This window comes from Passer domesticus, chromosome 2 (genome assembly GCF_036417665.1).
Source record: "Passer domesticus isolate bPasDom1 chromosome 2, bPasDom1.hap1, whole genome shotgun sequence".
Taxonomy (NCBI): domain Eukaryota; kingdom Metazoa; phylum Chordata; class Aves; order Passeriformes; family Passeridae; genus Passer; species Passer domesticus.
Window position 1 is genome coordinate 1235048 of NC_087475.1, and position 24420 is coordinate 1259467.

Sequence of the window (24420 nt, forward strand, 5' to 3'; positions counted from 1 at the left end):
TGCTGTAATTAAAATACATTCTAATGTCCCACCACTGTAGCAGGCCCAGGGCCTGCAAAACTTCCCTGGTGGTCAGAAGCCTGAGATGGGAAATGCCGAGTCAGGATGACTGGACCTTACAAGCCCCTCTCTTCTGCCTTTGAACCCTTGCTTAGCTCTCTGTAAGCCTATAGGTCCCTTTGCCTTGACCCTTGCTGTTGGACAATTTCCAAAGCCCCTGTAAGGTGTATAAAGCCCTACTTCTGCCCAGCTGGCAGAAGAGCTGTCACTGAGAACCTTCGTAGAAGACCCCAAGAAAGAATTTCTTCACAACCTCACACAGCGCTTCTCCTCTCTCTCCCTGCGTCTGCTGTGGCACCTGGCAAGCTAAGGAGCTGAAATCACAAATGAGCTGATAATCCCTGGGAGCTGACATCACTTGAGCTTGCTAAGGTTGGCTGGGAGCTGCTTGGGAGCTGGGACAGGCTGTGCCCAGCAGGACTGCGCTATCCGGACCATGGCAGCCCACGGGGCACACCCCGGCTGAAAGCCGCAGTGCAGTGCTGCTCCCGTTATTGAAGAATGTTTTCATTTCCTAATGAAGTTTCTAAAAAGGCACAGGAACAGAGTGCCCAGGTGTCATTTGCTGTCTCTCAGCGGAACTGAGGCAACAGCTGGAAGTGAATTCCCTCCAACAGTGGAGGGCTGTAGGAGTGGAAGCATTTACAGCTGAAAGGGAAGAGAGCTCAGTGCCTGCCCCGCACAGCCCCCCCAGACCCTGGCCCACCCGGCGGAGAGCCCATGCCATCCTCGGGCAGCCGGCTGCCCTCAGGAAACGTCCCTCCCGCTTCAGGCGGGCGCTGTGGGGCTGTTCTGCTGTCCCTGCCTGAGGCCACGGCCGGAGCAGCGGCACAGACACGGCAGCCACAGCCCCCAGTGCTCCCGGAGCCTCCCTGCCTGCAGGGCTGCGGCTCCCACGGGGCTGCCAGCTCCTGGAGCAGCAGCTCTCTGGCCACAGAGAGCAGCACAACTTCCCCAGGCCTTTCTGGGGAAGGCTGTGAGAAGATCAGAGAGAAGAATGAGAAGCAATTCTTATCTTCACTTGCTGCACCTGTTATTGTGAACGTGTGGAATGTGTTACGGAGATTTGTTTAGCAAAGGGTGGTTTCTTAATTAACCAATGGTGATGGTGTTTGCATTGGCAGACCAATTAGGTCCAGGCGTATCATAACTGTCTCTGGGTTTCTTAATAATAATATAATAATAAGAGATTGATCAGCCATGTGGGAATCATGGAGTCAATACTATTATTACATGGCAGGGGGCCCTCTGAGACCACAAACAGCAATGGGAGCTGGGGCCAGCAAACAGGAATGGAGAGATGTGGACGGAGAAGACGAACATTAAGAAGGGGATGAAGATGACAAAGAACATGAAGAACACAAAGATTAAGAAGATTATGAAGACAAAGCATCAGAATTCAATAATGCACAGTAGAAAAATAAGAAGACATTTTAAATGTATTGAAGAAGAAGAGTAATAGGAATTGAATTTAGGATGAAGACACAGACAAGATGAAAGGGTACCCCATCTCCCAGCTTCTGGAATCCAGTATTGTTTCATGGTCACTAAGTAATTTGCAGCAAGAGTTTCCACAAGAGGCATTTTCACTGTGAGAACAGGAGTAACTCTGATTTTACTCCTTGTGTGCTGCAATGCAGCCCCAGAAAGGAGAGGTGCTTTTGTGCCTGTGTGCTCACACGTCTGAAGCGTGTGAGTCCTCCACTTGTTCCACACCGATTCTGAAGCCTTGGAGCCAGCTGTTGATTTTTTCCTTGATGCTGCTCAGTTATGCTTCAATGTTTCCAAAATAAAGCAGATGAGAGGAAACAAGGAATTCATATGTTTAAGAAGGCAAGAACAGCGAGTGAAAAAATTGCACATGAAAGATTTTTCAAATAGTGTAGTTTTTCTTTTAATAAGTCTTTTGTCCATAAAATTGATGCTCCTAATTACTATTTCTGATTTTTGACCCAGATGGATTTATAAAGATTTATTTTTAGCATTTGTTATGCCTTCTGAGCCCAATGCACAACAGACGAGTGCGACCAAAAGTAGTTTTGCCCTCCCGAATAGCGTAAAACACTCGTTTCTTTCTCCCAGAGAGGCTGAACCCCTGTGTTGCATGTCCCATCACGAATCCCCAGTCTGGTATCAGTGTGAAATACAAAGCTGTGTTGTGTGTGAGGCACACACAGGCAATCTGTGTCTCTGTGATTGTGATATGTGTGCAAACTGACCACGGGACAGTTATAAAGACAATTCTAATAAATAACTGAGGAAGTAAAGCATGGAAGAAGGCCTTTGATCATATCCATTGTTTGCAATTAACCTTTATAAGTCTTAAGTTGATTTAGGAGCATTGGAATGAAAGCTTTAAGGATGCTGCTGTTTGACAAGAACGTTCTCCTTCTAGCTAAAAAGAGTTTTGCAATAATAACCTTTTGAAGTATCATTTTAGAATATTGCTTGCAGTAAGGATCTTTGAAACTATTACTTTAGAATATATAAAAAGGAAACGTTTATCTCGACACCTTAACAAAATATAGAAGACCAGCTGGAGAAAGGAAGATGAACATCAACTCCAGGATTGATGGTTTCGACCAAGGGAAGCTGGACATCACTGCTATGAGATTGATAGTCCTTGCAATTCAAAGGTGAACCCGCACCTGGAATCTGGTCCTCACCAGCTGGGAGACTTCTTTCTTCTTTTGGAAGCCGGACTCCACCATCTGGGGATACTCCTTTCTGAGATACATCCTGAGAAAAACTAAATGACAATAGTGTATAGAACTGTGACAGAAAAACTGGGAATAGAAACTGTTGAGAAAGCTCATGAGTACCCCATAAATATCTGTAAGCACCAACTATCGGCGTGCACTTGCAGGGAAAATTTCCCCCACTGTACCCAGCGCTGTATGGCTCAAACTTTAACATATTAATTAATAAACTGATTGCTGCTTGAATATTGGCCTAGTCAAGCATCTCATTTATACCAGCCCTTTGTGACACAGGCAGACGGTGTCGGGGCCCTTTGTGATGTGGGCCGTGATGCTGGCCAGAGACCCCTGTGACATCAGGGAGCCCCAGGCTGGCTGAGGGTGTCTAAGGGGCGCAGAGCCCTGGGCTGCCCAGTGCCAGGAGAGCCGCTCTCTGTGCAGGAAGCAGCTCCCTGGCTCTGTCTGCGCTGCACGCCAACAGCGATCGCGGCCGACAGCGACAGACAAGGAGAGTGAAGACGACAAAGGCAACTCCAAATCCCAGTTCCCAGCCTCTTGCCCAGCTGGCAGGTGTCACCCAGCGGGCAGTGGTCGGGGACAGTGTCAGGTCAGTCCTGCCACTGTCACAGACTGAGGAGGAGGAGAGGCCCTTTTTCAACATGGACCGTGAGCTTTCCCAATGGGAAGTTGTGGAAAACACGCACCAGAAAGAAATGCCAAGATTCCAAGTAATGTCCCAGCAGAAAGCCAGGAGCAGCCAAGAGCTGTACCAACACCAGGTAGGTGTGAGAATTTGGGACGTTTCCCAGTCCAGAGGTGGGACACAGCAAGAGCGCTAGGAAGAGAAAGAAAGTGTCACAGTGTGGGAGCTGTAGGAGTAGGGAGAGGAGAGTGAGATGTAGCAAGAGGTGTGCAAGTGGGAAGAATGTGTGAGGAGGCAAGAGATATCTCAATGGGAAATAAATGTGAGTGGGCATCAGGAGTTGGGATGGGAAGAAGACAAGAGATGCCACGAGGCATCCCTGTAAAAGTATGGGAGTGTCCCAGAGGATTCCCAGTGGGATAGCGCCCAAGAGCTTTCCCAGAGGGAAGGTGAGAGGGAGCAATAGCGCTCAGCATGGGGACAAGATGTGCACTGCCACATGTCCCAATGGGAAGACAGGAGAGAACTGGGATTGTCCCAGGTGAGAGACAGCAGCAGTGCCAAGGAGCTGTGCCAAGGAGCAGAGGCTGCAGCCCAAGAGCTGCCCTGCTGGGACAATGGCAGTGAGCCAAAGCTGTCCCAATGGGAGGAAGATGGGAGCAGGCAGGAGCTGTCCCAATGGAGAAATGGCATCAGCTGTGAGCTGTGGGCCAGAGCCTTGGCAGCAGTGAGTGCCCAGGAGCCTGAGCCTTGTCCCCCAGGGGGCCCAGCCCTGCCAGCCCCGTGGGCACAGAGGTGGCAGCAGAGGCAGTGCCTGCCCTAACCAGCGCCTCTCCTTCCCTACAGAGTCCCCCGCAGGCCCAGCCGGCAGCTGCTGCCCCAGCGGGAGCTGCTGAGGAGGAGGAGTCCCCCGAGCCTCTGGCTCCTGGGGCAGAAGAGGCAGCAGAGCCTCCTGCCCCCAGGGAGGAGCTGCCAGCAGCAGGGACACAGAGCCCAGTCCCTGCCCCTCTCAGCCCCCCAGGCTGCAGCCAGGCTCTGCTGGACCTAGTGTGGATCATAAGCTATGTGATCCTGAGCCATGCTCTGCTGGACATCCAGGGATGCGGGCAGCAGCCACAGGAGCAGAGGCAGCTGGGAGAAAGCCAGGACCCAGCAGTGGCAGGAAAAGCCACAGAAGAGAGGGAAGAGAGCCCCGTGCCTGCCCCCCAGAGCCCCCCCAGCACCGGGTCTGCCCTGCTGGGAATCCCGGCCCCCAGGGAGCAGCTGGGCTGGGCAGTGCCAGAGTCAGAGCTGGCACAGGAAGGCCGCCAGGAGAGCTCAGCTTGGGACAGTGGCTGGGATGCCTACAGCGTGGAAGAAGAAGATGAAGTGGACTCAGACCTTTCCCAATGGGGAGACTCTTCTCTGGAAGAGGTGTCCCAGCTGGGGGATGATGTGAGCCTCACTTCTTGGGAGAAAGTTGTGGCCCCAGTGAAGGAGGAGGAGGAGAGCCAGCCTTGTCCCCCAGAGGGGCCCAGCTCTGCCAGCCCCGTGGGCAGAGATTTGGCAGCAGAGGCATTGCCTGCCCTGCCCAGCACCTCTCCTGCCCTAGGCTGTGCCACGATGGCCGAGCTGGCAGCTGCTGAGGAGGAGGAGTCCTCAGAGCTGGCACTGTCACCGCTGTCTCAGGATGGCAGCCATGAGACATCAGTTTGGGACAGTGACAGCGAGGACTACTGTCAGGTAGAGGAGCCTGACTATGAAGTACAGTCCCTGCTGTCCCAGTGGGCAGACGCTTCTCTCGAAGACGTCTCCCACCTGGAGGACAGCAGGAGCTTCAGCTGTTGGCAGAAGCGTGAGGGCCCAGTGCAGGGGGAGGACAGCCAGCCTTGTCCCTCAGCGGGGCCCAGCTCTGCCAGCCCCGTGGGCACAGAGCTGGCAGCAGAGGCATTGCCTGCCCTGCCCAGCACCTCTCCTGCCCTAGGCCGTGCCACCATGGCCGAGCTGCAAGCTGAGGCTCGCTCTGGAGCTGGTGGGCGGGTGGTGACATGGCTGGACCTGCCCAGGAAACGTCCCTCCCGCTTCAGGCGGGCGCTGCGGGCGCTGCGGGGGCTGTTCTGCTGTCCCTGCCTGAGGCCACGGCCAGAGGACTAAAACAGACTAGGAAAAGCCAAAGAAGGTGAAGACAAAGAAGGCGAAGCAGACGCTCCTGGCAGAGACTCTCGGCATCGACCGCTCCTAGACGATGACAGAGTAGACAAAGACAAAGAAGATGAAGAGAAAGACACAGAAGAAAACAAAGAAGACAAAGATGACTTGGCAGATGAAGAAGACAAAGAGAGTGAAGATAAAGACAAAGGAGGCAAAGAAGATGAAAAAAGACAAAGGAGATGAAAAAGAGGAAGAAGACAAAGATGAAAACTAAGAAGACAAGTCAGAGAAGTCTTATTTAAGAAGAGATAGAAGAAGAAGTATATTAATAAGAATTTAGAAATAGCTAGTAGATGATGAAGAATAGGAATAGGAATAAGAATTTTAAAATATGTTGAAGAAGAAGAAAAAGAAGAATAGAAATAGGAATAGGAATAGGAATAGGAATAGGAATAGGAATAGGAATAGGAATAGGAATAGGATTAAGAATAGGAATAAGAATTAAAAAATACATAGAAGTAGCAATGAAGAAGAAGATTAGTAAGAAGAAGTAGAATAACATTAAGAAGGATAAGAATAGAAAAACATAGAGAAAATTGAATGAATAAATAAAACTTACAAATCATTTCTTTTTGTTTCATATTCTATATTCATATTACAGTATATGATATAAAAACCTTAATATTCCATATGCTGTAATTAAAATACATTCTAATGTCCCACCACTGTAGCAGGCCCAGGGCCTGCAAAACTTCCCTGGTGGTCAGAAGCCTGAGATGGGAAATGCCGAGTCAGGATGACTGGACCTTACAAGCCCCTCTCTTCTGCCTTTGAACCCTTGCTTAGCTCTCTGTAAGCCTATAGGTCCCTTTGCCTTGACCCTTGCTGTTGGACAATTTCCAAAGCCCCTGTAAGGTGTATAAAGCCCTACTTCTGCCCAGCTGGCAGAAGAGCTGTCACTGAGAACCTTCGTAGAAGACCCCAATAAGAAATTCTTCGGAACCTCACACAGCGCTTCTCCTCTCTCTCCCTGCGTCTGCTGTGGCACCTGGCAAGCTAAGGAGCTGAAATCACAAATGAGCTGATAATCCCTGGGAGCTGACATCACTTGAGCTTGCTAAGGTTGGCTGGGAGCTGCTTGGGAGCTGGGACAGGCTGTGCCCAGCAGGACTGCGCTATCCGGACCATGGCAGCCCACGGGGCACACCCCGGCTGAAAGCCGCAGTGCAGCGCTGCTCCCGTTATTGAAGAATGTTTTCATTTCCTAATGAAGTTTCTAAAAAGGCACAGGAACAGAGTGCCCAGGTGTCATTTGCTGTCTCTCAGCGGAACTGAGGCAACAGCTGGAAGTGAATTCCCTCCAACAGTGGAGGGCTGTAGGAGTGGAAGCATTTACAGCTGAAAGGGAAGAGAGCTCAGTGCCTGCCCCGCACAGCCCCCCCAGAGCCTGGCCCACCCGGCGGAGAGCCCATGCCATCCTCGGGCAGCCGGCTGCCCTCAGGAAACGTCCCTCCCGCTTCAGGCGGGCGCTGTGGGGCTGTTCCGCTGTCCCTGCCTGAGGCCACGGCCGGAGCAGCGGCACAGACACGGCAGCCACAGCCCCCAGTGCTCCCAGAGCCTCCCTGCCTGCAGGGCTGCGGCTCCCACGGGGCTGCCAGCTCCTGGAGCAGCAGCTCTCTGGCCACAGAGAGCAGCACAACTTCCCCAGGCCTTTCTGGGGAAGGCTGTGAGAAGATCAGAGAGAAGAATGAGAAGCAATTCTTATCTTCACTTGCTGCACCTGTTATTGTGAACGTGTGGAATGTGTTACGGAGATTTGTTTAGCAAAGGGTGATTTCTTAATTAACCAATGGTGATGGTGTTTGCATTGGCAGACCAATTAGGTCCAGGCGTATCATAACTGTCTATGGGTTTCTTAATAATAATATAATAATAAGAGATTGATCAGCCATGTGGGAATCATGGAGTCAATACTATTATTACATGGCAGGGGGCCCTCTGAGACCACAAACAGCAATGGGAGCTGGGGCCAGCAAACAGGAATGGGGAGATGTGGACGGAGAAGACGAACATTAAGAAGGTGATGAAGACGACAAAGAACATGAAGAACACAAATATTAAGAAGATTATGAAGACAAAGAAGAGAAATTCAATAATGCACAGTAGAAAAATAAGAAGACATTTTAAATGTATTGAAGAAGAAGAGTAATAGGAATTGAATTTAGGATGAAGACACAGACAAGATGAAAGGGTACCCCATCTCCCAGCTTCTGCAACCCAGTATTGTTTCATGGTCACTAAGTAATTTGCAGCAAAAGTTTCCACAAGAGACATTTTCACTGTGAGAACAGGAGTAACTCTGATTTTACTCCTTGTGTGCTGCAATGCAGCCCCAGAAAGGAGAGGTGCTTTTGTGCCTGTGTGCTCACACGTCTGAAGCGTGTGAGTCCTCCACTTGTTCCACACCGATTCTGAAGCCTTGGAGCCAGCTGTTGATTTTTTCCTTGATGCTGCTCAGTTATGCTTCAATGTTTCCAAAATACAGCAGATGAGAGGAAACAAGGAATTCATAGGTTTAAGAAGACAAGAACAGTGAGTGAAAAAATTGCACATGAAAGATTTTTCAAATAGTGTAGTTTTTCTTTTAATAAGTCTTTTGTCAATAGAATTGATGCTCCTAATTACTATTTCTGATTTTCGAACCAGATGGATTTATAATGATTTATTTTTAGTATTTGTTATGCCTTCTGAGCCCAATGCACAACAGATGAGTGCGAGCAAAAGTAGTTTGCCCTCCCGAGTAGCGTAAAACACTCGTTTCTTTCTCCCAGAGAGGCCGAACCCCTGTGTTTCATGTCCCATCACGAATCCCCAGTCTGGTATCAGTGTGAAATACAAAGCTGTGTTGTGTGTCAGGTACACACAGGCAACCTGTGTCTCTGTGATTGTGATATGTGTGCAAACTGACCACGGGACAGTTATAAAGACAATTCTAATAAATAACTGAGGAAGTAAAGCATGGAAGAAGGCCTTTGAACATATCCCTTGTTTGCAATTAACCTTTATAAGTCTTCTGTTGATTTAGGAGCATTGGAATTAAAGCATTAAGGATGTTGCTGTTTGACAGGAACGTTCTGCTTCTAGCTAAAAAGAGATTTGCAATAATAACATTTTGAAGTATATTTTAGAGTATTGCTTGTAGTAAGGATGTTTGAAACTATAGCTTTAGAATATATAAAAAGGAAACGTTTATCTCGACACCTTAACAAAATATTGAAGACCAGCTGGAGAAAGGAAGATGAACATCAACTCCAGGATTGATGGTTTCGACCAAGGGAAGCTGGACATCACTGCTATGAGGTTGATAGTCCTGGCTATTCAAAGGTGAACCCGCACCTGGAATCTGGACCTCACCAGCTGGGAGACTTCTTTCTTCTTTTGGAAGCCGGACTCCACCATCTGGGGATACTCCTTTCTGAGATACATCCTGAGAAAAACTAAATGACAATAGTGTATAGAACTGTGACAGAAATACTGGGAATAGAAACTGTTGAGAAAGCTCATGAGTACCCCCATAAATATCTGTAAGCACCAACTATCGGCGTGCACTTGCAGGGAAAATTTCCCCCACGGTACCCAGTGCTGTATGGCTCAAACTTTAACATATTAATTAATAAACTGATTGCTGCTTGAATATTGGCCTAGTCAAGCATCTCATTTATACCAGCCCTTTGTGACACAGGCAGATGGTGTCGGGGCCCTTTGTGATGTGGGACGTGATGCTGGCCAGAGAGCCTTGTGACATCAGGGAGCCCCAGGCTGGCTGAGGGTGTCTAAGGGGCGCAGAGCCCTGGGCTGCCCAGTGCCAGGAGAGCCGCTCTCTGTGCAGGAAGCAGCTCCCTGGCTCTGTCTGCGCTGCACGCCAACAGCGATCGCGGCTGACAGCGACAGACAAGGAGAGTGAAGACGACAAAGGCAACTCCAAATCCCAGTTCCCAGCCTCTTGCCCAGCTGGCAGGTGTCACCCAGCGGGCAGTGGTCGGGGACAGTGTCAGGTCAGTCCTGCCACTGTCACAGACTGAGGAGGAGGAGAGGCCCTTTTTCAACATGGACCGTGAGCTTTCCCAATGGGAAGTTGTGGAAAACACGCACCAGAAAGAAATGCCAAGATTCCAAGTAATGTCCCAGCAGACAGCCAGGAGCAGCCAAGAGCTGTACCAACACCAGGTAGGTGTGAGAATTTGGGACGTTTCCCAGTCCAGAGGTGGGACACAGCAAGAGCGCTAGGAAGAGAAAGAAAGTGTCACAGTGTGGGAGCTGTAGGAGTAGGGAGAGGAGAGGGAGATGTAGCAAGAGGTGTGCAAGTGGGAAGAATGTGTGAGGAGGCAAGAGATATCCCAATGGGAAATAAATGTGAGTGGGCATCAGGAGTTGGGATGGGAAGAAGACAAGAGATGCCACGAGGCATCCCTGTAAAAGTATGGGAGTGTCCCAGAGGATTCCCAGTGGGATAGCGCCCAAGAGCTTTCCCAGAGGGAAGGTGAGAGGGAGCAAGAGCTCTCAGCATGGGGACAAGATGTGCACTGCCAGATGTCCCAATGGGAAGACAGGAGAGAACTGGGATTGTCCCAGGTGAGAGACAGCAGCAGTGCCAAGGAGCTGTGCCAAGGAGCAGAGGCTGCAGCCCAAGAGCTGCCCTGCTGGGACAATGGCAGTGAGCCAAAGCTGTCCCAATGGGAGGAAGATGGGAGCAGGCAGGAGCTGTCCCAATGGAGAAATGGCATCAGCTGTGAGCTGTGGGCCAGAGCCTTGGCAGCAGTGAGTGCCCAGGAGCCTGAGCCTTGTCCCCCAGGGGGTCCAGCCCTGCCAGCCCCGTGGGCACAGAGGTGGCAGCAGAGGCAGTGCCTGCCCTAACCAGCGCCTCTCCTTCCCTACAGAGTCCCCCGCAGGCCCAGCCGGCAGCTGCTGCCCCAGCGGGAGCTGCTGAGGAGGAGGAGACCCCCGAGCCTCTGGCTCCTGAGGCAGGAGAGGCAGCAGAGCCTCCTGCCCCCAGGGAGGAGCTGCCAGCAGCAGGGACACAGAGCCCAGTCCCTGCCCCTCTCAGCCCCCCAGGCTGCAGCCAGGCTCTGCTGGACCTCGTGTGGATCATCAGCTACATGATCCTGAGTCATGCTCTGCTGGACATCCAGGGATCCGGGCAGCAGCCACAGGAGCAGAGGCAGCTGGGAGAAAGCCAGGATCCAGCAGTGGCAGGAAAAGCCACAGAAGAGAGGGAAGAGAGTCCCGTGCCTGCCCCCCAGAGCACCCCCAGGTCCGGGTCTGCCCTGCTGGGAATCCCGGCCCCCAGGGAGCAGCTGGGCTGGGCAGTGCCAGAGTCAGAGCTGGCACAGGAAGGCCGCCAGGAGAGCTCAGCTTGGGACAGTGGCTGGGATGCCTACAGCGTGGAAGAAGAAGATGAAGTGGACTCAGACCTGTCCCAATGGGGAGACTCTTCTCTGGAAGAGGTGTCCCAGCTGGGGGATGATGTCAGCCTCACTTCTTGGGAGAAGGTTGTGGCCCCAGTGAAGGAGGAGGAGGACAGCCAGCCTTGTCCCCCAGAGGGGCCCAGCTCTGCCAGCCCCGTGGGCGCAGAGGTGGCAGCAGAGGCATTGCCTGCCCTGCCCAGCACCTCTCCTGCCCCAGGCCGTGCCACGATGGCCGAGCTGGCAGCTGCTGAGGAGGAGGAGTCCTCAGAGCTGGCACTGTCACCGCTGTCTCAGGATGGCAGCTTTGAGACATCAGTTTGGGACAGTGACAGCGAGGACTACTGTCAGGTAGAGGAGCCTGACTATGAAGTACAGTCCCTGCTGTCCCAATGGGCAGACGCTTCTCTCGAAGACGTCTCCCACCTGGAGGACAGCAGGAGCTTCAGTTGTTGCCAGAAGCCTGAGGGCCCAGTGAAGGGGGAGGACAGCCAGCCTTGTCCCCCAGAGGGGCCCAGCTCTGCCAGCCCCGTGGGCACAGAGCTGGCAGCAGAGGCATTGCCTGCCCTGCCCAGCACCTCTCCTGCCCTAGGCCGTGCCACGATGGCCGAGCTGCAAGCTGAGGCTCGCTCTGGAGCTGGTGGGCGGGTGGTGACATGGCTGGACCTGCCCAGGAAACGTCCCTCCCGCTTCAGGCGGGCGCTGCGGGCGCTGCGGGGGCTGTTCTGCTGTCCCTGCCTCAGGCCACGGCCCGAGGACTAAAGCAGAAGGTGACGCCGACGCTCCTGGCACAGACTCTCGGCATTCACCGCTCTACGACAACCATAGAGAAGACAAGGACCAAGAAGAGAATGAAGACATAGAAGAAAACAAAGAAGATGAAGATGATATGGCAGATGAAGAAGATGAAGACAGTGAAGAAGACAAAGACGAAGGAGACAAAGAAGATGAAGAAGAAGATTACAAAGAGGAAGAAGACAAAGATGAAGACTAAGAAGTAGACAAGTCAGAGAAGTCTTATTTAAGAAGAGATAGAAGAAGAATAGAAAGAAGTATTTAGGAGTACATAGAAGAAGAAGAAGATTACGAATAGGAATAAGAATTGAAAAATATGTAGAAGAAGAAGAAGAATAGGAATAAGAATTTAAAAATATGCAGCAGCAGCAGAAGAAGAATAGTCATAGGAATAGGATTAGGTATAGGGATAAGTATTTAAAAATACATAGAAGTAGCAACGAAGAGGAAGAGTAACGAGAAAGAGTATTAAGAAGAAATAGAATAACTTTAAGATGGATAAGAATAGAAAAAAGTAGAGAATATTGAATGAATAAATAAAACTTACAAATAATTTCTTTTTATTTCATACTCTTTATTCATATTACAATCTACGGTATAAAAACGTGAATATACCATATACTGGAATCACAATACATTCTAATGTCCCAACACTGCTCCCACCACTGAAGAATTTGCCTGTTTTCTAATCATGTTTGTAAGGCACAGGAGCAGAGTGCCCAGGTGTCATTTGGTGTCTCTCAGTGGTGCCGATGTGTTTGCACAGGCAGCGGCCCTGAGTGCCCTGGCAGCAGGGAGTGCTCAGCCCCAGCCCCAGGGAGAGTTGGCGGCTGGGCCGGCAGGGCAGGGCTGTGGCTGCTCTCTGCAGGCCAACTGAAGGCGCACGCTGAGCCCGGCTGGGAGAGAGCTGTGCTGGGACAGAGCCCTTTGCAGCATGAGTTTTGCAGATCCCAGGGGAGCCTGAAAAACTAATTTGTATCCAGCATTGGATATTTCCTGGCAGTGGCCAGGGTGGCCAGGATTCTTCCAGGCAGCTCCTTGCACTAAACAAGGCCAAGGTGTGGTTGCAATGTTTGGAGATGGCACACAGATGGACAGCCAGCTTTTGAAGCTCAGTCACTCAGGCAGCACTTGAGGGATGCAGAGTTCAGCAGCATTCCCTACTGCTGGATTAAGGCTCCTAAAGCTCTGACTAAATCCAAGAGCCACCTTGTGTTTTCCTGAGATCCCAGTAACACAACTGCAAGGGCACACACAAACTTGTTTTTCTCATCAGCAGGGCTGAGTTCCAGTGTAGCATCCAAAACGTTCACAGCTTTTGTGCTGGTTCTTGGCTGCTTTTTTCTTCTGTCAGGTCGGGATTGAAGGCACTTGAGATTATAGTTCATGCTCAGACTCAAATGTTTCTTTTTTCTGGTCTATATAGCCGTCTCACAAGAGTTCTGCACTATTCTACTAACAAGGTCCAAAAGTGGCTGTCTTTCTCTCCAAGGTCTTTTAAGGCTCAACTGTCCAATTAAGAAATGACACCTAAATGATTTTCACTTTCAACCCAATAACTAATCACGCCAAGGCTGCAATGTACACTTTTCTCTCCAATTCCACAATTCCACCCAAACCCAGGCAGAAGAAGGTGAAGAAGAAGGAGCAGCTTCCACACTAAAACCTCTTGTATTTCATTATCTCTTACACACTTCTATTCAAACTGCACACCCACAATCCCACTTCTGGCATTCCATTTGGGAAGCCTTCTCCAGGGCCCCTGGTCAATGCAGTGCTCTCTTGGGGATCGGGGCCTGGCAGCACAGAGAGTCTGGAATTCTCAGCAGCCAGGGTTCCAACAGCTCTGGATCCTTTCCAGGTCTGGATGCTGCTGGAGCACCTCCACTCTCAGGTTCAGCATCCAGCCTGTGAGCCCTGCTGATCCACGGGATAACGCACACCATTGCAGAGCTTGGGTATTCCCCATGGATGGCTGGAAACACCTCTTGGATTTTCCTGCCACCATCAGATCCCCCCTCAAGCTTCTTTAGAAATCCTCATTCTAGGAATCAGGGAATCCTATTAAAGCCTGGATCAAGCAGGGCGGGAGGGGAAATTTGAGGTTTGGCCTCCTGTAGACAGAGGGGTCCCCTGAGATTTTGGAGCTGCAGCTGCCCCAGGATAGGAGCGGGAGAGGGAGGACAAGGCAAAGGGCTTTGCAGGGCTCCTCGGGGAGCTGGAAGAGATTCCTGCACATGCCATGAGTGGGATGGAGAGCAGATTCAAACCAGATGATTGTTGCTGTAGCTGAGCAGGAGCTCCCTTCTGCTCAAGATGTTGCTCAGATGTGAGACTGGGTGGCCTTCACCTCCCCAAAAGTGATTCAGGCAAGCACCTGCCCCATCAGCCAGCTCAAATATTCACATCATTTTGGAAAGGATTATTAAATTATTAAATACAATTCTATTTCTCCATTATTCTTCCTTCTCTTTCCTTTTTTTTCCCCACTAGGAGAAAAGAAATGGCTTTGAATCCATGCTGGTAATTTGGAAATATTTGCACAGTGGCCATGCAAGTACCAGGAAAACATCCTTCTTTTGAACAAAGCTATTCTTCTCTGGTGCACTCTGGTCATGAACTTCTGACCTTTGTTGGATTCGTGGTTGCAACTGAACTCAGAATGAGGCTGGAAAAATCCATTGCATCCACAAAGCACAGCAGCAGGAGCAGCAGCAACAACAAGAGGCACGATAGCAACACATCCCATGGGAGGCTTTTCCAAAGGTGCTGGAGCCAAGGCATGGATGCAGTCAAAGCTTTAGGTGGGAGCAGGAAGCCAGGCAGGATGGCTACAGCCACTGCAAGAAGTCCTGCCAGGCTTCCCAGGCAGCCTTGGCAAAGCAATTCCCTTTCTTTTTGCCTCCATTCCCTCTGGAAAATGTGCCTGGCTGCTTCCGTCTTTCCAATCCTGTCATTTATTCCTCATCCTGGAGATGCTGGGATCTCAGCAGGTGACACCTGAGGGCTCTGGCTCCTGCTGTTGTCCAAGCAAAGGAGATTGAAGAAAAGCTGGAGAGGGACATGAACCCTGAAAAATGCACCTGGGAAAAGTCAGGAGAAATTAATTTGTGCTGTAAAATGTTCCAGTTCTTTCCACCATGGAATGATGGAATGCTTTGGCTTGGCAGTGACTTCAAAATCACCCAGTTCCACCCCCTCCACGGGCAGAGACACCTTCCACTGTGCCAGGCTGCTCCAATCCCCAATGTCCAACCTGGCCACGGGCACTTCCCGGGAGGAAGCAGTCCCAACCCTGGGGATCTTTACATCATCTTTGAGGTCCTTTTCAACACAAACACAATTCCCTGTACTAAAGGTCTGACCCCAGAGATTTGGATCAATTGACATGGATCAATTGGCACAACACAATCACATTTTCGCCTTCTCATTCACTTTCAATCATTCTTGGAGAAGCTGAGCAGGGAGCAGGACAGGATATCCACACAGCAATGTGTATTAATTCACACACATGAATATTCCTGGTTGGACCTTTTTGATGCACAGAACAGACCATTTCTGGGCATTTCTCCATAGTTAAAAATACATGCTGGCAATGCCAGGCAATGACACCCAGACCCTTCCACTTTGGCCCCACAGGCTCCTTTCCTCCCTGATTTTGGATGGCTCCCAGTGACAATGTGCTGAGCTGAGCCCGGGGCTTGCCAAAGCCAAGCTCCTCACCAGGGTGCCCTCCAGCCCCACAAAGGCTGCCTCTGCTGAACTCGTGGAGGAAGCAAATTCCAGAGGCAGGAGTTCAGCCTTGGATGGCACAGAGATGGGAATACTCCTGTGCTGCAGGGAGTTCAGATTTGGGGTGTCTGGCCATTGAGGAGAAGTGATAAAATTCTGTTTGGTATAAGTGTCCTTTTTCAAAGTCAGTATCTTTCTGGTTGGAAAACGGATCTTCCAAAGGCAAAATATGGAATGAGGAGGTTGCCCAGAGTTTGTGGATAATGGGAACCAAAGCCTCATGAAAGGAGCAAGTTGCCCATCCTGTAATCCCTCTGCAGAGATTTTATATTTGATTTATACCCTTACTCAGAGCATTGTATTTGAGGAAATCAGACAGAGAGAGGAGTCTAGAAGTAGGACAAAGATCAGGGGGAAATACCAAATGCAAACACCGTCAAAAAAGCCAAGAACACAGAGATTCTTTTAAAAGAAGTGATACTGAAAGCAATATACTCATTGTTCTTTAATGGGGGGCAACCAATTAATATCTCTGCTCTCCACAACCAAGTAAGAATCACTGAAGAATGACAAATCCCACATGTATATTTGGGACTGGGTGTTCACCCATTTCTCCTGTCCACAGGGACAGCCAAGTGTCCCCCTCCTCCCTTGCCCAAAATCCAACAGCACACAGTCCCTAGGCCAGCGTTCCTCTCTGTGGGGGCAGCAGGAGGGAAATCTGAGGACTTGTGCAGCCCTGAGAGAGGGGAAGGCAGCAATTCTCCTTCCTTTCTCTCTTTTCCACACCAAAGGAGACTCCTGCCATGGGAAATGGAATTGTTGATGGTGGAGCTGCCCTGCAGGGCTCCAGCCCAGAGGAGAGGCCTGGGCCACATCAGGTGTGCTCCCAGCTGCAGCTTGGCACTTCAAAGCTGTGCCAAGAGGGGAACACTGGAGAGAAAAGAGATGATCCAGAGCCACACTGCATCTGTCTCCTCTCACTGCTCCCAGAGGAGGTTCTGGATAAAGGATGCAGGGCAAGCCAAGGAAATCAGGAGGAACTCTGATTTGACTCCTTGTGTGCTGCCATGCAGCCTGGGAAAGGAGAGGTGCTTTTGTGCGCGGCTGAAGCGTGTGAGTCCTCCGGGAGCTCCACAGCCATTGGGAAGCCTTGGAGCCAGCTGCTGGTTTTTATCCTGATGGAGCTCAGGTTTGCTTCAATGGTTCCACAATAAAGCAGATTAATTAAATTACTAAAAGTTTAAAAAACCAAGCACAAACAGAGAGAAAACTGCAGATGGAAGATCTTTTAATAGTATCGGTTTTCCTTTATTAAATCTCCAGTCACTAAAATTGTTGCTCCTGACTACCTCTTTATGCCTTTTGAACCACATATATTTCTAATACTTTTCTAGTATTTGTTATGCCTTTTGAACTCCATGTAGAACAGACGAGTGCTATCGAAAGTAATTTTCTCTCCCTAATAGCATAAAACACTCGTTTATTTCTCCAAAGAGGCTGAACCCGTGTATTTCGTGTCCCATCGCGCACCCCCGGCCCCGGTATCAGCACAAGGGATTTAACCCTGGGGCAGCCGTGTGGCGATGCAGCCCAGCCCAGCCCTTGGGGCCGCTGTCCGGATGCATTTGGCAGGGCACGGACACAATTTCAGCGCCGTCTGTCTTTGTGCTCGGTGTTGGTGTAGCCCGTGCGGGCGGAGCGGGGCTGGCGGGAGCCGCGCTCCCCTCAGAGCCCCTGAGGGCGGCAGCAATGGCGGCGCCGCTCCCTCAGCGCCGCCCCGGGGCGGAGCGGGCGCTCTTTGGCGCCAAGACGGGAGCGCGGCTCCTCCGGGCCCCGCTCGGCCATGGCCGCCCCTGCCGAGCCCGGGCACTCGCCCGGCTTCAAGAAGCCGCCGGCGCTGCTGCGGCTGAAGCGCAAACGTCCCGGGCGGAGGAGCGACCCCGCCGCCGCCGCGGAAGCCGCCGCCGCCCCGGCCCCGCGGGGCTCTGCGGCCGCCCGGCGCCGCAACCCCTTCTCCAGCCTGGATAATGCTCCGCGGCGGGCGGCGGCCGCCCCTCAGCCTCCGGCAGCGGCCCCGGCGGGCGGGGATCCATCGGCAGCGCCCTTCTGGCAGGTGAGACCGAGCCCCGCAGCGCGGTCCTCCGCTCTCAGCCCTCAGCCATTGCCCTGAGCTCTCAGCCCTCAGCCATTGCCCTGAGCTCTCAGCCCTCAGCCATCGCCGTCACCCTCAGCCCTCGCCCTCAGCCCCCTTCCGATGCAGCCCCGGGATCCTCCAGGGCCCTGCCATGCTCGGGCTGTTGCTCCGCGCTGGGTGCGGGTCTTGTGTGCAGCCCGGGGTGCTGTGGGTGACTCGGGACATGGCACTGCAAGGGCGGTTTTTGAAATGATCAGCCCGGTGTTTCCTTTGTGCTGTGCCTTATGCTGCTTCTTCATTCAGTTTTTAGAGCCGGCCTGTGAGGAGAAGCCTCCCGGGAGAGCAGAGGCTGCTGAAAGTTCTGACATCCTCGCCCTCAGCCAGGTATGAACAGCACACGCTGCTGAAAACATTCCAGCTGCTCTCAGGGCACGGGGAAAGCTGAAACTGTTTCACTTGGTATTTGGTGGCCCATCTCTGCATGAAAGATTGTACTGAAATGTCAGTATTCAAGGGAATTTCTTGATGTTTCCTGTTCTGGTGACAGTCTCTTAAACCCAGCCCTCTGCCTGACCTCACTGCTGTTGTAGTTCCATGGACAGAAGTTGTTGTCTTTCAGTTTTCCTAACTATAATTTTACTGTTTCTTAGTTTTAAATGTAGTTGAGATGAGGATGTTCTTCACCAGACAGACCTCCTGCAGTCTGGTTTTCAGCTGCAGAAATGGAGCACTTCACCAGGCACATGGGAAAGCAAGAATTCCTGAAACCCAGCCCTTGAAATTGAAACAGTTTCAATAGACATTCCCTAATGTTGTTCTAGCTACAGAAACTGAAGTTCAAACTAAATTAGAAGGATATAAAAAAGAGAACAAACTTGGAGGTGCCCAGGGCTTTTTTCAGCATGTGACCTTATAGTCACCAGGAGAGGATGAAATAAATTTTGGCAAGGAAATCCTTGTCTTCATAAACACCAGCCTCGGGGCTTTTTTGTTTTAATAATTTATCTTTTTATTTGTTCCTAGTATATACTGTTGGAAGGACTGATGAGTGCAAGCCCTCTCTTGTGGTTTTATAGGCAGTGGAATGGGGTGTTTCTGTTAGGATCTGGTACTGAGTGAAAGGAGCAAAATAATAATGTATAAAATGAGATAGAAATAGTAATATAATAAATAATAGAATATAATAGATAATATAATTATAAAATAGTGCTAGAATAAATAATATATAAAATAATAGCTGTCAGCCTGTGAACAGGTTTAATTTTCTGCGCGTTAACGGATGCTGTTTCTGCTTGCTCAGGACCTTCACTCACCTCCTGCTGTACCCAAAGCTCCCTCCTCGCCAAGACAGGAATTCCCCGCGGACTGGAGCATCAAAACTCGGGTTCTCTTCATGTCCTCCCAGCCCTTCAGCTGGGCGGAGCACCTGAAGGGCCAGGAGGAGGCGCAGGGGGTGGCCCAGCACTGCAGAGCGGCCGGAGCCGCGCTGCCCCCGAGCGTGCAGGTGAGCTCCGGGCGGGGGCCGCAGCCCTGCCCTGCCCTGCCGCGCCCCTCCAACCCTGTGCGCCCCGCAGGAGCCGCGGCTGTGCTCGGAGCTGCGCTGCGCCTTCCAGCAGAGCCTGGTCTACTGGCTGCACCCCTCGCTGCCCTGGCTGCCGCTGTTCCCCCGCCTCGGGGCTGACAGGAGGATGGCTGGCCAAGCCTGTCCCTGGGCACAGGACGAGGCCCTGCAGCAGGTGCTCATGAGTGACTGGTAAGCGCAGCCAGATTGCTGGCGGGCTGGGTGAGGGTGGGGCAAGGAGGTTTTAATGAATCACAGGGTCGTGGCGTGGTTTGGGTTGGGAGGGAGCTTAAGGATCATTGCATTTCAGGGGGGCACCTTCCCCTGTGCCAGGCTGCTCCAGCCCCAGTGTCCAGCCTGGCCCTGGGCACTGCCAGGGATCCAGGGGCAGCCCCAGCTGCTCTGGGAATTCCATCCCAGCCCCTGCCCACCCTGCCAGGGAACAATTCCTCATTGCTAAGATCCCATCCAGCCCTGCCCTCTGGCACTGGCAGCCATTCCCTGGGTGCTGCCCCTCCATGCCTTATCCACATTCCCTCTCCAGCACATCAGGGAGCACTGCCAGCTGTGCTCCTTCCTTTTCTCTCCAGATGTGTGACACCAGAAAACCCCGCAGCTGTTACAGCGCTGTGGATGGGTGTAATGCAGGAAAATAGAGACAGTGCTGAAGGCAACCTCAGCCCTGAGAAGTTACAGCTGATTATCAAGAATTAGGAACAGGCCTGCCCTTATTAGGCCACAGCTAGATCCATTTAGGGTGGGTATTGTAACAGAGTAGGTTGGCTGGTCGGGAAGGGTGATGGAGTTTGTTGGGCATGCAGAGGAGGAGTCGGTGCTGCGAGGAGCTGCCCAAAATCACCAAGAAGGTACAAAACCTTTGCAGTAAGATGCCAACGCCGTGCTGTGTGTGTCTCCCCGGCAGGTCGGTGAGCTTCACCTCCCTGTACAACCTGCTGCGGGCGCGGCTGTGCCCGTTCTTCTACGTGTGTGCGGCGCAGTTCTCTGTGCTGTTCCGCGCCGCGGGGCTGGCGGGCAGCGCCGTGCCCACGGCCGCCCTGGCGCCCACCACGCGCGGCCTGCGCCAGGCCATGCGCAGCGAGGGTAAGGGCACGGGCAGGGCACGGGGCAGGGCAGGGCTGGCGCGCTGCCCACCCTTCACTGCTGCCTCTCCCCCGCGCCAGGCATAGAGTTCTCCCTGCCCCTGCTGGAGGAGAGCAGAGCCAGGAGGCAGAAGGGCTCCGAGGAGAGTTCGGAAGCAGAGAGCGCGGAGGGGCGCGGAGGGGGCAGCGGTGAGGAGGATGCAGGGTGAGTAATGATGTTGTGTGTCACTGTCACAAAGGGATGGGAGCAGTGCCAATTCAATAACACCACCTCAGAAGCCATGAGATTTTAGAGGAGCAAGCATTCGGCCTTAGCTCAAACTAGTCACAAGTTTCTTCTTTAGAAGGCAATATGGAACTTTCCAGCCCAATAGACAGTTGCCACAGGGTTTATTTTGCATTTCCACCCTATCACCTTTACTTACTTCTGCTGCTCTGTGGATACTTTAATCCAATGTGTTTCTAACTCACACACACACACACACACACACACACACACACACACACACACACACGTGCTTCTGTTATAACTTCTAAACTCTTAGTTACTCTGTGCAACCTCACCCTTACATTATAAACCCTTTGCCATTTTATCAATACAGTTTTTCACTTACTTAAGGCATATTCTTACTTACAACTATAGAAAATAAGTTTATGGTTTTTCTACTTAATGTCTGTTCTTTGTTCTTAATGTCTGTTATTCTCCTTAATAATGTACTTTATTTTTACATCAATCCAACTCCTTCCAAGGCTGCAGATCAAACCCTCCCAAATCTGTGGAAGTTTCTATCTTTCCATTTCCCACATTTCTGCAGTGCTGGAATTCAGGGGCATCTCCAGGCTCCTGCCCAGTCTATTTGGAAAACCTTCCACAGAGGCACTGCCCTCCTAACACTGATCCTGTGTCTCCAGGGAACGAGCTCCCAGCGATGATGATGATGATGGAAGCTTCTCTTGGCTTGAGGAGATGGGAGTCCAAGACAAGGTGAAGAAACCAGACACTGTTTCTATCCAACTGTATCCTTCCTTTGATCTTCCAGATGTGTGACACTGGGAAACCCTGCAGCTCTTACAGTTCTGTAGAAGTTTTGGAGAACCATTTTCCAAATATGAATCCTCATGTTCCTGCATGTTATGAGACACTGCATTTTCTTTTTAGTCACTTTGCAAGTATTTCTAGGATTTGAAGATGCTGCTTAATACCTGAAGAGCAGATCTGGGTGGGTGCAAAGCTGGGTGGGGTTTGTTTTTGGGGATTTTGGTCAGATGGGGTGTGGGGGTGCTCATATCTCCAGCTTTTTGCCACGTGGTTTTCCCTTGACTGGGCTCCCCAGGCGCAAGGAGAAGCACGAGGTGCAGGTGGACCACAGGCCCGAGTCGCTGGTGCTGGTGAGAGGCAGCCACACCTTCAGGCTGCTCAATTTCCTGATCAGCTGCCGCAGCCTGGTGGCGGTGGCGGGGCCGCAGGCGGGGCTGCCCCCCACGCTGCTGTCCCCGGTGGCTTTCCGGGGCGGGACCATGCAGACGCTCAAGGTGAGGGACACAGCCGGCTCCGGGAGGGGGAGGAAGCTGTTCCTTACCCAGGGAATCAGACCCTGGCTCGGTGTCATTTCTCTCAGGCACCCAGCGGGATTTTTGTGGCTAAAGCCTTTTGTCTGCAGGCACAGCCTGTTCCTAAGTCCCTACAACACATCCCTGCACTGAACTGGCATCCCAGTGTTGCCTTCCCTCAGCTCCCAAGGGACAGGAGGCTGTGCAGAGCTGCCCAGAGGGAAAATGTTAGTTCAGATTCTCCTTAGATCTTATGGGATCTCAGACTATCCCAGCCCCTTGCACGAGGAGCCCCTGAGCCACAGGTCACCTTCTGTTCCTGCAAGGAATGGTTTGGATTGGGAGGGACCTTCAGGATCATCCCAGCCCCTGCCATGGCCAGGGACACCTTCCACTGTCCCAGATTGTTCCAGGCCTTGTCCAGCCTGGCACTGGAAACTTCCAGGGATCCAGGGGCAGCCAGGCTTTCCTCACCCTACAGCAAAGAACTTTTTCCCAATATCTAACCCAACTTTCTTCCTAGTAAGAACAGGATCCACTTGTTCCACCAGAGAAGTTCATCCTGGTCTTGTGCACTTCCCTTCCCAACCCCTACAGCATTCCTGCAGTCCAGGGGGTACATTTTAGGATTATAGGGACAGTAAACCTCCTGCACTGCACAGGGAGTGGACAACACTGGGAAGCTGTTTGTTCTCAGTGGTGTCGGAGCCGGTGAGAGCTCCTCCCGGCTGCCTGCGGTGTGTGCCGCACTGACCGCGCTGCTCCGCCCTCAGGCTCGCACTGCCAGCGGCCGCGCCCGGGTGCCGGGGGGCTTTGAGGACGCCTTCAGCCTGGAGCTGCTGGGGCCGGTGCTGCCGCACGCCCTGCACGCCCTGACGCTGCTGCTGGGCCCGGCGCAGCGCGGCTCCTTCCGCGCCCTGCTCAGCCCCCACGAGCCCAGCGCCGCCTTCAACACCCGCCCGGCCCCGCCCCAGGTGAGTGCACAGCCTGTCCCGGACCTTCCCTGGCCCCGAGCACCGCCCGCAGCCCCCGGGGCTCCCAGGGCTTGCTGGAGCTGCGGGCAGGGCCCTCACTGCGTGTGTGCCCTCCGCAGGAGGATGTGCAGCAGGACCTGCCTGCCTGCGGGCTGCATCCCAAGACTCTGGAGCAGCTGAGCCAGTGTCCGACTCTGGGAAAATCCTCCCTCCGCCTGCTGGAGATGAAGGATTACGCCTACACGTGGAAGGCCTAGGAATGCTGCTGCTCCTGGAGCAGGACACTCCCTCGCAGGGCTGCAGGTGCTGGGCTTGGGGCAGGGCAGGAGGGACAGCCCACAGAGCTGCTGCACAGGAACACTTCCAAGGCCTTTGAAGGAAAGGAGGGGAAAGGCCTTGGACATCTTTTTTATTGTAGAAAGTGTTTTTTTAAATAAAACGTGGTTTTATTGGTCTGGTTTGCCCCTGGCAGGTCACTGTTCCCTCCACACATGCACCTTCTGTTCCAAGCATGGAATTTCTGCTCCTGCTGAGGCTGGAGCCAAGGAGGCTCAGGGGCCCTTGTGGCTCTGCACAAGTCCCTGGCAGGAGGGGACAGCCGGGGGGGTCGGGCTCTGCTCCAGGGAACAGGGACAGGAGCAGAGGGAACGGCCTCAGGCTGGGCCAGGGCAGGCTCAGCTGGGCCAGCAGCAGGAATTTGCCCATGGAAAGGGTGCTCAGGCCTTGGCAGGGGCTGCCCAGGGAGCTTGGCAGTGCCCATCCCTGCAGGTGTCCCCTGCAGGTGGCACTGAGTGCTCTGGGCTGGGGACAAGGTGGCCATGGGGCACAGCTGGCACTGCCTGGGCTGGCAGGGCTGTGCCAGCACCAGAGAATCCATGGATCACAGAGACAGAGGAACAGGAGCAGGGTCTGACCAGGTGCTCTGAGCATTTCCCTGCAGGTAGAGGGGTCCCACGCTTTTGGGAAGTGTGTCACTTTTCCACAACTCTCGGCTGAGCACATTCCTGCAGCAGGGAATGCCACAGCTCAGTGGGAAGAGGAACCAACTCGTGTTTGTGCTCTCCAGCCATATTTATGGTGTTTCTTACACACATAATCTGATGTTTCTTACTGGAAATGAAGCTGTGGGCAGCAAAGCTCAGTTTTCCCTGCTGGTGCCCCCGGGGTCTGGGATCACTGAGCAAAGCCCGGAACATGGAGCAGCCCCAGAGCCAGCAAAAGCTTCCTCTGCCTCCAGACTGTGTCCTGCCCCAGGGATCCAGCAGGGCTGCAGCTCAGCTGGAATTCCTGGTGATTAATCACAGCTTTGCAGAACTGCCGTGACCTGAGAGCCCCAGGAGCAAAGGCCAGCTGCTCCCAGCTCTGAGATGCAGGGGTGTTCCTGGAGGATATGGGATTCCAAGGAACACACAGCCCCCCCAGCTTTAAGCCATGAAATCCAGACCTTTCTGAGTATTTTACAAATGGAGTTTTTAGTGGGACTGGATTTCTCTGCTGAGGGGAGAGAACTCAGGTCTTTACCTTATGCATGGAAAACAGGGATATAGAAAAAAGTAAACAAGTGCAGGGGGCTGTA

General features: G+C 52.3%; 1 protein-coding gene across 1 annotated transcript; it reads left to right on the plus strand.

The window, feature by feature from the left end:
- Window positions 1-17366: 17366 nt before the first annotated feature.
- Window positions 17367-23298, plus strand: DONSON (DNA replication fork stabilization factor DONSON). The gene is made up of 10 exons (XM_064405404.1): window positions 17367-17637; window positions 17962-18042; window positions 18959-19162; window positions 19233-19411; window positions 20142-20320; window positions 20401-20524; window positions 21232-21336; window positions 21654-21852; window positions 22644-22844; window positions 22964-23298. The coding sequence occupies exons 1-10, from the start codon at window positions 17368-17370 to the stop codon at window positions 23099-23101; spliced, it is 1680 nt and encodes a 559-aa protein (XP_064261474.1). The 5' UTR covers window position 17367; the 3' UTR covers window positions 23102-23298.
- The last annotated feature ends 1122 nt before the right edge of the window (window positions 23299-24420 follow it).